This window comes from Apostichopus japonicus, chromosome 7, assembly GCF_037975245.1.
Source record: "Apostichopus japonicus isolate 1M-3 chromosome 7, ASM3797524v1, whole genome shotgun sequence".
Taxonomy (NCBI): Eukaryota; Metazoa; Echinodermata; class Holothuroidea; order Aspidochirotida; family Stichopodidae; genus Apostichopus; species Apostichopus japonicus.
Genome location: NC_092567.1, coordinates 10,740,006 through 10,753,956, shown reverse-complemented (window position 1 = coordinate 10,753,956; position 13,951 = coordinate 10,740,006). Strand labels below are relative to the sequence as shown.

Genomic DNA, 13,951 nt, shown 5'->3' with positions numbered 1-13,951 from the left:
GTTTACAAGAGGGGTGGGTGGTCAGTAGGTCATATAGGTGTAACACCAGTGGCGTCGCCAAGGGGGGCCAGGGGGGCACGTCCCCCCCCCCCCCTGGAAAACCGACTGCCCCCCATCTGATATTTGGGTTGGTAAAAAAATATATATATATTTTGTTATATTCAACTCCCACCATCTGAGTTGGTTTTTCATAAGGACAAAGAAGCACAGAAATTCGTATTTTCTTCAAATGAGCTGCGAAAAGATGAACAAGTTTATCCTTGAACGTCGGGTATCGAAGTCGTAACCCGCGCCATCACAACATGTGTCGATATTTTCATTGAATGTGTCAGTACTCACACCATACCAGCGGATATACACGCCCGCTTCGCGAGCTACATGACTGTGAGAAGGGAGGGTACTGCAATATGTTGCCTTGGTCTGAGGTTGACAGGTTAGGAGCTGACGAAATGTGAGAATGTGAGGGTCCGCAGGCACCATACTTGCCTATATTTGTGGACCCATATATTAACCCTGTTGTGTAGGGGGTGCAGAGGTCATTTGAGGTCAGATGCTTGTAGGAACAAATGTCGAATGTTCACACCTGCATACTGAGCCATACTCGATGTGTGATCAAACTTGGATTGCATGGTGAGATCCATGATAGGAGCCAATAACGATGCTGGAACCTGTTACATCTTAATAGATAATGGGCGAAAACGAGAAGGACAAGAAAGGAGTCGGGGGTCATGCACACATTAATTCAACAAATGTAGGTTCTATTGATATAGGGTTTGGCATAATATCGACAGCATGTGGTTCATATCCTCTGCAAAATTCTGCGCCTTGTTACAATCATTACCTCAAATATAGCAATTTCTGGAGTTATCTTCAGATCGAATTTAGCATCAAATGTGGCAGCATTTTGCATCTAGCCCATCCTCCGTATGCGAAAATTTTCCAAAGGGGAGGGGGGCAGTGGCGGCGGAACCGGGGGGCTTTGGGGGCTCAGCCAGTGGCGTAGGAAGGTACTTTTGAGTGGGGGGCTGAAGACTGATGGCCGGCCTGGGGGAGGGGTCTAAGGGGAGGGGGTGGCCCCTTTGGAATTTGTTTGCATTCCAGGGGGCCTCAGATGCAATTTGGTGCAATATAGCACACTTCAACCCACCCACTCCATTTTGTATATAATTTTGCATTTTCACCTGGCCTTAGATGCAATTTGGTGCTCCAAATGAGATTTTTTTCTCATTTGGAAATGAAAAAGGGGTTTTCTGACTTGCGAAGCGGGGGGGGGGGGGGGGGCGGAATGATACTTCCGCCCCTCCACATTTTTCACTGGGGGGGGGGGGGCTGGCGCCCCCCAGCCCCCCGGTTCCTACGCCCTTGGGCTCAGCCCTCCCCCAATGAAAAAGTTGAGGGGGCAAATGCATGATAAGCCCCCCAATATTTACCAAGGCTCCGAAGCGTGCATCTGCCCATTTTTCAATGCATACTTGTCGATCTGTCCGATGCACACGTATACTATATAGGTGTAATGATTTTAGTAAATGCTGGGGGACCCTCGGCCCGTCCCCTGGCTATAGACCACATTGTCACCCCAACCGCGTCTTCACGCCCTGTGAAAAGTGGAAGCAGTGAGTGTGAGTACCGGTAAGCGCAACACAACTTCGTCTTAGGCCAATGACTTGCTTCATTTCAGCCTGCAGTTCTCCAACATCTCCTTACTACACTCAAAAACGTCTTTGCGAGTACACTACGAGTAATAGCTACTCTCTTAAAACACCATCGAATATACAAATTACAATGTTTTTACAGACTTTTACGTGCAATCTGAGAAATTGCAGGCTTGAGACCCATATTTTAGGGCTAGGTATTTGCAGCATAAAACACTCGGGAAGTGCCGTTTCTGGCCATCTGGGGGTTTGAAAAACCCAAAATTTTCTTGTACGCTCCGCGCCAACTGATGGTGGCGCTCCGCTTAGATAGTCTCTACACATTAGCCACCCCCCACCCAATATTTTCCCGTTCCGCCGCGCCTGGAGGGGGCACCCCTCCCCTTAGACCCCTCCCCCAGGACGGCGATCCGTATCCACCTAAGTGCCCCCCATCAAATGCTGGTGCCCCCCCTGTGCCCCCCCAGACTGAAAAGTCTGGTGACGCCACTGTGTAACACACTACTTGATACTATCTAAGCGGAGCGCCACCATCGGTTGGCGCGGAGCGTACGTGGATTTTTTTGTCAAACAGTACTCCTAGATCGTCGGAAAAGACACTTCCAGTTCAAGTTGCATTTACACATCGGTTATTTTGAGATCTCACGTCTTAGGCCTTTGACTTTCAATAATTTCAGTAATGCATTATGGGTCCATATGCAATGAACATAACTAGAGAACTGTTGGTTGGATGAAGTAATTAAAATGTCAAATGCTTAACTATTTTTTTCAATATTTGATTTTCCAGGGGGCAAGTGCCCCCCCCCTCCCCCTACTTATGAAGTATAATGTAGACTACTGTACAAATACAGAAATCAAACCTAAGCATAGGCCTAATTTCGGCTGAAACTGTGTCTCCATCTAAGCCTAATTTCCTGTGCTTTTTTACTTACCAGACACACCGAAGGCATCTTTATTCTTACCTTGCATTATTATATTTATATGAAAGCCCTGCCTATTTTTTCAAATGAACGCAGTTTCAAGTCTGTGGGGTGTTGGGTTATTGGTTTAGAATTTTTCATTATAATAATAAATAACACAACTAGCTCGATACATACATTAATACCCAATGAGCCCATGATCATGATGTCCGTATTCCGTATCACGTGAAAATATGTATATTATCTTGTTCAGTTTTGTATGAGTTTTCTTTCCCATGTAAAACGGGCCCTCTCTATCCAAAGAGGTACCCTTTTTCTGTGCATCAGTAGGCGGGGCCCCTTTTTGGTCGGGGCCCCCAGCTCAGCATGGTCCGAGCCCATAGCGGAGTTACGCTACTGTGCCCCACATTCTTTTCATTTCGAAAGACGCACAGTTTCAAGCTCATTACACACTGAAGGCTTCGATTCTCTATCTGCCTTCAGTTTAGGGAAGATCTTGGGATTTTCGTCCCTAGATATCGATAGATATTGCTAGATATCCATACAGTACAGTGTAAGGTAAGGAGTAGGGTGAGACGCACGCCCCTTCCGAAATCCTCGATCTGTCACTGGCTACCCTGTGTATATGATAGGTTTCAGCGCTGTAATTATGACCGTCCTCTACTCCCTCCCTTTTTCTTTCTTTCTTTCTTCTTTTTCTTTTCCCTTCCTTCCTCTCCCTCCTATTTCCCTCCCCCCTCTTTTTTACCTTTTTTCTTCTCTTTTTTTCTCTCCCCTTTTTTTACCCGGGGGGCGCGCGCCCCCAACGCCCCCCCTTGGATACGCGCCTGGTGTTTCTCACATTTTCACACCCGTGCCCCCCCCCCCCCCAACGTCTCCCATCTCCATTTTCTACGCTCATTTCAAAGAAATTGAATGACTTGTATATTAGAGGCCTAAGTTAGCGCTGAGGAAGTATCGTACATGGAATGTGTAGCATTCGTTCATTTCGCTGTTCTGAGTCACTGTGTACCTGCAGTGATAGAGTACACTTAAGTCAATGCAAACAGATATGCAATCATCGTGTAATGTTTACTCATAACGGCGATCAAAATCAGAATATATATCACGCTACTCACGGTATGTTTTTAGCCTTCCGTCACTCGATATTTACATAACAAACAAACTGTTTACCATATCACTGATATAGTTATCTGTTGATACTTTTACCTGTGTGCATATTCTATATTAGCATCGTGCATACACAACAAACACGAAAACTCGATAATGAGGGGGCTCCCTAATTCTAACATGGTGCTCTCTCGAAGATAGCTGATTAATTACAGCACAGAGTTCTCTCATTGTCAGTTCCTGTTATACCAGGGAGCTCTCTCAGTGAAGTTCCCTAATTATAACAGGGAGCTCCCTATGTAACAGCTCCCTTGTGATAGCATGCGGCTCTTTCTAAAATAGATCAAGTTAAACCATAGAACTCAGTAACAGCTCCTTGTTTCTCTTCAGTCCGTGACAGATCTTTGCTAGATATGAAGCTACACAGGCACTACATTATATGACATGGATGCCATGTACCACAGCGCCCTGCACGGGGCCATATATAGACAGCAGGATTTCAAAAGTGGAGGACAAATTCAAAATATCCCACGGATTGATTTACTTAGGTTCCTGAACCTTTGTAGCAGGACTATAGGCGAACCAAGGATTTCATAAAGGAGAGGGTGGTATCCTGTGATCATTCTAGCCGACTACCACGTAGGTGGGTCTGGGTTCCACCCCCTATCCCCACACCCCCAATAACAATGTAGACGTCAATTGGTACACTCTGGGGCATATTTAGAATATAAATTTCATCAATATATATAAGTAGCTCTAAATGCAAGGTTGTGCTGATAAATACTTTCAGTGAGGTTGAAAAGGGAGAGGGGTTTTATCTCCGTAGTATTGTTCTAATTCGTCAACGGCTGAACGACAACATAATTTCGCCCCCTCCCCAACTGACGGTGGGCGGTCGACCACCCCTGCCCCCTCCGCCCCTCCTTGGCATGCCATTGTTCGTAGGGTATACACCATACACAAGGAATATCATTTACTGTTGTAACTCCATTTCATAACCTCTTTAATTAGAATAATAATGAATGGCAATGCCGTACTTATATTGCTGATAATTGTTTACCAAATGTGTTCTTAGTTTTGCCTATACCAATAATATAATGTGGTCTGACCGAATGACGTCATATAGGCCTACTTTGAAAGTAATGGGTCAAAATGCTTAGTGGAAATTGAGAAAAAAACGTGGTAACCTTAAAATTTAATGACTTCTCACATCACTTTGCAATACATATCTTAAAAAGAACGGTTGTTAATTCTGAATGAAACATCACCTTCTCCTCCACTGGGTAGTCTATAGGTAGGGATTACACATGTTGGCAAAACTCACCAAAATCAAATCGAGTAAATAAACTTTATGTTCCAGTTTATTATCATTTTCTAAGAAGAGGAAGCCTGGGTGCTTTGTGGATTTATATCCGTTATGGAAACCTTAGGGCGTTAGGGATTTGAAGTTCCCTTTTCCCCCTTGCAATTTCAAAGTTACATTTAGGTGTTATGGACCTTCGATATTATTGAGTGTTTTGGTGGTCTACTACATATCTGTCATGGTTGAATCTCTATTTGTTCTTGCCTAATAAAAATGTTTATATGACTCTGCAGATCAAGGTATTTAAGTTTCTTGTTTTTTTTAATTATTCGTCTTAAACTTTGTTCCTAATATAAAAGATCGATTCATTTTTCAAAACTTATTTATACATCATAATAAAAATAGTATAATTTATCTTAGATGTAATAGTCATGCTATATCTCATTCTGCATACATTTCAACTTGAATTTATCTTATAAAAGGGAAGAGATTTGTTAACCAGTGGTCCTCCCCAACCTCAACTACCACTCTGCATATAGATAAAACCTCTGTAGTGATTACAATGATATACTAAACCTTCTTTCAGCTATTTCTAACAATCCAGTGTTTACCCATCCTCCACTTTATAGGAAAAGACAACATTAACCTAATATGTCAAAATTGTCCACAACAATGACACTAATAATGTTGAAATCAGACAAGCACTTTGAGGATCAGTAATTAGTAGAATAAAACATTACATAATTATAATTAAGAGCGGAGAAACGATTGGGGAGTATGCCAAAATGAGTAATATCCCAAGATTTGGTCTGCTGCAAATGCAGCCTGTACGTGTAATATATGCATTTTGTTTGTACCTACAGTGTTAAAGTACACCTGAGTCAATAAAACATTATATGTTATCTACAGTACGTGGGGGAGAGGGGAAGGGGAGGGGGGTAATTAAATTATTTACATATTTCACTTGTAACGGAGATAAACTCTGAATATTGATGTAAAACTCAAACTTCACATTGTGTTACTTTAATCATGAACTTAAACTTACTTATATCACACAATTCACAGTATGTATTTAGCCTTCCAGAAACCATCTACTCGATATTTACATAACAAACAAACAGTTAACCATATCACTGATCAGCTGATATTGTTATCTATTAATACTTTGATCTTGTACAATGCTATATTCGCTTCTTCTGTACTTCTACGCAACAAAGACGAAACAATCATAATGAAGAGGGCAGCTGCCTAATTAAACTAAGGATCTCTCTATGCGACAGCTCCTCCTTTTAACCAGGCAGCTTTCTTTGTGACCGCTACCTAACCAGAAAGCGCTCGTTTGTGACAGCATCCTACTTTTGCGCAGAGAGCTCGCGTTGTGACAGTTTCCTAAGTATAAGGAGCTCTGTTGTGACAGCTCCTTAATTATAGTAGGGAGCTCTTTCAAAGCAAAAAAATAGCCTTAAATTAAAAGTAATGGATTGGTTGACGTAATATTACTGTGGAACGCCGTTATATTGTGATATAATGTTTTCTCTGAATAATCTATGGTATATCTATATAAAATGCTGTTCTATCAATAAGCGTAGGCGGCTGGGGTGGGGGGGGGTGGGGGTTCAGCCCCAACCAAATATTGTTGTGAAAATTCGTGTAATATGCTGAGAATTTTTCGGGCACCCACCTACTGAAAGAAAAATAATTTGCAATGCGTTTTTCAATGGCTAAACTTATATTATTTTTATCATTATTATTGTAAACGACTTCCCCCAAAATTATAACCAATATGGAAGGATCATAACAAGGCAACTGATTGTATGTAATTGGCATGCGTTGTACATGCCTATATGATCTGCACATGAACATGTTTAACGCGCGAAGTGCTCGAACAATTTTGGTTATGTTCTTCGGGCAAATCGTTACAGGCTAACAGCCTCCCCCCCCCCCCCACCCCACCCAATCAAATTGGGCTCCTACGCCTATGGTTATATCTGATATATCGTACAAGCGTTTGTATAATGTAACAGTTATTTGATTATAATTACTAATAAACTTTGTATAGCATGTGTTTGCATCGGGAACTTACGTTCACTGCCCGTGAAAATAACAGTACTTTATGGACGTTATGGACAACGATACCGTTATATTGTAAATTGTATGTTTGTATTTATGTTTTTATGTATGTATGTATTTTAGATCCTCCTGCAAGGAACTCGCGAAGAAGCCTCATTGGCTTATCAAACCCGCAAGCTGACCGAAGTCAGTCTTGAAGATTCATAGTTAACGTCCATGATTTAGAATTGTCAATTGTCAACAACTCTGTACTGTAACTGGACGAAATACATTAACCTTTTAGAGACTCGAACTGGGGACCAATTATGATTGAAAGGCATCGGCGTTAACCACTGAGCTAACACTCTTACAGGCACTACATTAGTATGGTTCGATGACCATACACTAAACACCCTGTAAGGGTTGTTACTACATTAGTATGGTTCGATGACCATACAATACACTCCCTGTAAGGGTTGTTAATACATTAGTTTGGTTCGATGACCACACACTACACTCCCTGTAAGGGTTGTTACTACATTAGTATGGTTCGATGACAATACACTACACTTCCTGTAAGGGTTGTTAATACATTAGTATGGTTCGATGACCACACACTACACTCCCTGTAAGGGTTGTTACTACATTAGTATGGTTCGATGACCACACACTACACTCCCTGTAAGGGTTGTTACAACATTAGTATGGTTCGATGACCATACAATACACTTCCTGTAAGGGTTGTTACTACATTAGTATGGTTCAATGACCATACACTGCTCTCCCTGTAAGGGTTGTTACTACATGGTTCTATGACCATACACTACACTCCCTGTAAGGGTTGTTACTACATTAGTATGGTTCGATGACCACACACTACACTCCCTGTAAGGGTTGTTACTACATTAGTATGGTTCGATGACCATACAATACACTCCCTGTAAGGGTTGTTAATACATTAGTTTGGTTCGATGACCACACACTACACTCCCTGTAAGGGTTGTTACTACATTAGTATGGTTCGATGACAATACACTACACTTCCTGTAAGGGTTGTTAATACATTAGTATGGTTCGATGACCACACACTACACTCCCTGTAAGGGTTGTTACTACATTAGTATGGTTCGATGACCACACACTACACTCCCTGTAAGGGTTGTTACAACATTAGTATGGTTCGATGACCATACAATACACTTCCTGTAAGGGTTGTTACTACATTAGTATGGTTCAATGACCATACACTGCTCTCCCTGTAAGGGTTGTTACTACATGGTTCTATGACCATACACTACACTCCCTGTAAGGGTTGTTGCTATATTAGTATGGTTCGATGACCATACAATACACTTCCTGTAAGGGTTGTTACTACATTAGTATGGTTCGATGACCATACACTGCTCTCCCTGTAAGGGTTGTTACTACATGGTTCTATGACCATACACTACACTCCCTGTAAGGGTTGTTGCTATATTAGTATGGTTCGATGACCATACAATACACTTCTTGTAAGGGTTGTTACTACATTAGTATGGTTCGATGACCATACACTGCTCTCCCTGTAAGGGTTGTTACTACATGGTTCGATGACCATAACCTACACTCCCTGTAAGGGTTGTTGCTATATTAGTATGGTTCGATGACCACACACTACACTCCCTGTAAGGATTGTTTGGTGTAAACCATAAAAGGGATTTCCTTACTGTTGTAACTTTACATATAAGAATAGTACTGACTGTCAATGCCGTCATTACATAGTTGATAATAATTGACCTAACGTTAGAAGAAGGTTTCCTTTCAAGGAACCATGGTTACTTTTGCCTACACCAACTATACTATGCGGTACGATCAAATGACGTCATGTAGACCTACTTTAATTTAACGAGTGAAATGCTGACTGGAAAGTGAAGAAACAATATTGAAAAAAATTGTTTCGTGCTAAACCTTAATATTAATTGACTTCTCCACATCATTTTACAACAACGAGCTTAAAAAGAACGGTTGTCAATTTTGAATGAAACATCACCTTCTCCTTCCCTATCTAGCTCAATCCGAAGATAAATTCAATGGATCCTAATATCGCTTTAACACTAAATTATAAAGTTGCGATTTCGATTAGATCCCATTTATCGTAAAGGCAGAACTATACCAATAATTATGATTAACTCCTTTGGCAACCCATACCAATATATCTGGGTCGTACTACCGTGTAGATTGTTAGGTTGTCCTGGACTTTCTTTCAGATGCCATTCAAACGGGGTTTTACTCATTGTCTTGGTGGTCTTCTATATATCTGAATCAGGCGCCCCCGCCCCTCCTCTCGTGAACCTCTATCAGTGTGTATATTTTTATCAGATTTTAAGTGACTCTGATTACTGATTATAGTAAAGTAAATATGCTATTCTTTATCTCTCATATATAACATAGTATACATTTACACTGTCTCATTTTTAAATTGAATTTATGTTATAAAAGCGAACACTTACAAGATTTGCCTGCGGCAACCCAATCAAACCTACAATGCCACTCTGCCTATGCATCATAGTCATACATCTGTAGTGATTACAATGCTAATTTGGACCTTCTTTCATCTTCCATGAGTCAATTTTTAAGATGAATTAATTCATGAGTGTGTGTAAATACCCCCAAGGTTAATGGGTCTTTTATTTATCCCTTATTATGAAAAAAAACCGGAATCATACCACCCCCCCACCCTAACTCAAATCATTCTACGTGATGTGACGAGCAAGTTATCATGTTCCTATATGTTTATGGAAGGCTGTATGTCTGAAAATTGTTAGAATATCCTAACATGTTAAATTGAGTCTCTCTTCAAAACTTACCGATGCATCACTAGCAAAGTATATCGTGATATTACCGTATTATATATATATATATATATATATATATACATACATATATATAATATATATATATAATATGTATAATATATATATATATAATATGTATAATATATATATATATATATATATATATATATATATATATAATATTGTTTAAAACTTTGTAAATTAAGAAAGTTTCTCATTATTTGTTGTCGAATGTGTTGTGAGATTCATAAAGTTGTATGGGTTGGACGGAATCGATATTTAAAGGATAGTGGCCTGCTTTGATCACTTGCCCCTCATATTTTATTTATAAGTATCATCATGTCTTGTAAAATTGGTAGCAAAACTGAACCAAACCCTATAAAATAGGACAAATAACTGAAGGAATTAGAACACTCAGTGCTTCAAATACGATATTTTCCTGTTTTGTAAACCAACGATCTGTAATTTACTAAGAGACAACGCCCTGCTGGTTATTAAAGGAAGTCTATGGTATTGTTGTTAATGTTATGTAATATTTCTTTTAACTGTACATTTCCACCATGATTCTATCACGTGAAGAGAGCATGAAAGATGCTGTCAGGACTCTTACTTTGGGTTTCCATTTGTCAGAGTGTGTTTACTCTAAATTGAATTGTGTCACGTAACATAGGTATTCAGCTAAATATGTCTACCAATTAAATCCATGAAATGAGCAAAAATATTATTTTATTATTAATACTTACGTCATATCTGGCAGCAATCTCCAGTAGCTGTATGGTAGATCTCTGTAGTAGTTTACCGTCTGATTTTCTATCGATTTTCACTCGACTTGAACACAGATCCCTGACGGTGTCCTTAATTCCATCTACCTCACCAGTTTGTTCCAGGATGCAGAGGATGGCAAACTTATCACCGTCTTTACTGCTCTTCAAGTATTCTATTATTTTATTTCCAACTGCTGGGTTAATCCCACAGGCGAACCGATAGAGGTACTGAAGATTAAATGGATCAACTTTATCAAGAACATTCTTCAGCTCAGATGCACCTCTTGTAGCAGCTACGATTTCTACCAGTCTGAAAGACGCAAACCATTCACAGAATAGTTTATGGTAGAACCTTATGTCAGTCCTTGTCTGTATGTCTGTAGTAGAAGTCTGCTCGTTTGTCTCAGCAGACACTTCTTCCTCTACCAAGATACCAACTGCAATATAATGTTGACAAAACCCTTGACCTAGTCGTGTACAGAGTCCATCCTTACGCCATGATAACTGTTGGTTTGCACCGCAGAGACCTTCAAATGCTACTTTACTCAGTTCAGCGAATTTCAGCTCATATGTAACATTGTGTGGTCTCGTGTTCCTATCCATTGATTTATTGCTCTTGTGACTATGAAAACACTTCATCATGTAGCGGAAAAACTCTGTGACTGAATTAAATCTCATAAAAAGTACTTTTTCATGAGTCATGTGAGAAAACATAACAAAGAAAAGAGGCACCTGACATAGGTCATCAAGGATCGGGTTGGATTTTAAAGCGCGCTTAATTTTAGCAACGCTTTCTTCGTCTTCCCCAGTAACAGCTTTGCGAATGTACTGGTCACGTGCCTTCTCGTCAAAGCCAACTAACCTCACTAGCTTTGTGTTTTTTTTATCATAGTCCTTCGGAAGATATCTGGTTGTCAGGGTAACATCGATATTCCCAAATAGATCACTCGTAATGATGCGTCCTACGTCACTTTCTGTGGCTCCGTCCCTGTCAGGAAACTCATCATATCCGTCCAGGAGTACCTTAACAGAAGAACAGCTTTCAATGATATTTTTAATATCAGTAGATTTGATACGAGGATCTTTTGGTCCTACTAAGAACAGCTTAATTGCTTGATAGATAGATATCTTGCTGTTCAGCTGCCTTAACCGGAGAAGAATTAGAATATCTATGTCTTTAAAAGGTGAATCCTTTACACCATTGCACCAATCATAGGCGAGCTGCAGGGCTACTGTAGACTTACCATACCCGGCTTCTGCTTCTATTATGCGCCGTGTGGCTTTCATTCGAGGGTCTGTGAAGATATCTTTGTAAGAGTCCACACGAACCCATGGTCCTTCTTTCTCATTCGTCGCTCCTTTAACAATATGGATCTCTGTACCGCCCTCAACAAATACCTTGTCTACACAATATAGTCTGTCCTTGATGTACGGTATGGGCTGAACTGCGTCATATTGTAGTTTATACCTGCCCTTCAGAGAATCGATGAGTATGGCCTTTTTGTCTGAAAACAAATGCCAAAAGTTTGATTTGTAAACATTATTTTTTGGTCAATAAAATTGGGGCGTGTCAGTGCTTATATATATGGAGACAATTATGGCGGGCAATCTGTTGGATGTCACTCTGAACGATCAAATTATATCAGTTAAATCGGAGTAATATGCAAATTTTCCATTCGGTTAGTTCAAGTAAATAAGGTAAAAACAAAACAATGCAAATAAAAAAAGTCACCTTGAACTCTCGATCATAAAATGTAAGAGTATTTTTAATGCTGAGGTTTAAATCCTTATCAATGTTCATTATAACCATCAGTCTTCTTATGCTAAGTTACTAATCCGAAACTATGTAATCACAACAAACCTTGCACTGTAAGGCGCTCCATCGACACTGTAAGGCGCTCCATCGATTATGACGTCACAACAACTTTCGTGACTGGTTGGCGGGATAACTTGGGTCTTCACTTTTATTTTCCTTTGATTGATATTATCCATGATAATCATTCAAAGCGATGATCTGTTGAATATATAGATACAGTATGCATGGATGAAACTAACTTAACAAAATTATCATAAATCAATGTATAATTCTATAAGTAAAAAGAACCAGTCACTTTACCAACAGGTCTCTGGCTCGACAAAGATTACATCAAGGTGAATCTCTCCTATTCTCTTATTTACTGTTTATTGTTTACACAAAACATCGACCTTTGAAGTAATCTAATATTAACCCACCCTGAAAAATGCAACTTTCTGTTTTGTTATCAATAGTTACGATATCCTTTAGAATATCACCTACAGCTCACCATTTTAGATGGCCGGCTTTACAGTTATTGCGTGGCTCTCTCTTAATTGTAGATGCAACGGTTATTCATTAGCATATAAAGAAACTGTTTGAGTTGATTGTTATGACTATATTGATACTAATCGATAGTGACATCAGATACAAATTGTAGGTCATACGTTTGACTATCGCCAAGGTTCATTGGAAAAAGTGAGGTGAACATATTTTTTTCTTCTTTAAACATTTTCCAATTTGGTCTTTAATATGTCTAATGCAACAATACAAAGCGTGCACGTGAGGAATTGTTAACGTTGGTGATCAAATTTATTCACTATACCCTCAGTAATCTCTATTTGATGAAATTAAAGAAAAGGGTGACCCACTGTTATCAATATACATACTTGTGTATAGCGTTAGTCTGCGATGGTAACATTGCAAGCTTAAATTAAACTGCTGCTTTAAGCGGTACAACTGAATATCGGGCATAGGAAAACAAATGTTACGGTTAATTTATAAGCCGATTAGGTTTAATATCTAATGATTTATGTTTTTCCAATAATTTCAGAGAAATAACATTTACGATGCTTTGTTCTGTACATACTGATAAAGCAAAATACATTAGTCACGTGATTGCTATCGTACAAAACAAAAAATCATAAAAATTAGTTAAATTCTTAAACTTAATCTGCTTATTCTATTATTTTAATATTCGTCCTCATTATCAGAAGTTTGTAGAGTTTAAGAATACTGTCATGTTTCACCGTGGTTTTACTGACAAGAACCAAATTTCCACCGGGTTAGCCTATTTTAACTTATTTAATGTTCTCTCTACTTCCCACACATAGGCCTTACTTATATACCATGTTCCATGAACTTCCCACTAGATTTATCTTAGTAAAACGTATCCAAATGGTCCATGTTGGTCTTCCCACATGATGTACTCCATGTTCAATACGGATAGAAAGTAAGACAAAGGCATCTCTCTCATGCATATAATTGCAAGCTGAAAATAAGCTTTTATCTTGAAGAATCTATGAA

General features: G+C 39.5%; 3 protein-coding genes across 11 annotated transcripts in view; 1 reads left to right on the top strand and 2 right to left on the bottom strand.

The window, feature by feature from the left end:
- The window catches only part of LOC139970087 (uncharacterized), an 853,056-nt gene that overhangs the window by 14,719 nt on the left and 824,386 nt on the right, over positions 1 to 13,951 (top strand). The window lies entirely within an intron of this gene.
- The window catches only part of LOC139970036 (NLR family CARD domain-containing protein 4-like), a 554,750-nt gene that overhangs the window by 388,514 nt on the left and 152,285 nt on the right, over positions 1 to 13,951 (bottom strand). The gene's annotated exons all lie outside the window — the stretch shown is intronic.
- Positions 1 to 13,951, bottom strand: part of LOC139970033 (uncharacterized) — a 233,898-nt gene that overhangs the window by 74,335 nt on the left and 145,612 nt on the right. For 3 of the 7 annotated variants that reach the window (XM_071975599.1, XM_071975606.1, XM_071975605.1), the window contains exons 1-2: positions 12,494 to 12,632; positions 10,612 to 12,137 (exon numbers count right to left, since the gene is read on the bottom strand). The exons of the other annotated variants lie outside the window; for them this stretch is intronic. In XM_071975599.1, the coding sequence (XP_071831700.1) occupies positions 10,612 to 12,137; positions 12,494 to 12,536 (1,569 nt within the window). In that variant the 5' untranslated portion in view covers positions 12,537 to 12,632. Of the gene's footprint in view, positions 1 to 10,611; positions 12,138 to 12,493; positions 12,633 to 13,951 lie in introns of those variants that run through there. 7 annotated transcript variants of the gene reach the window in all.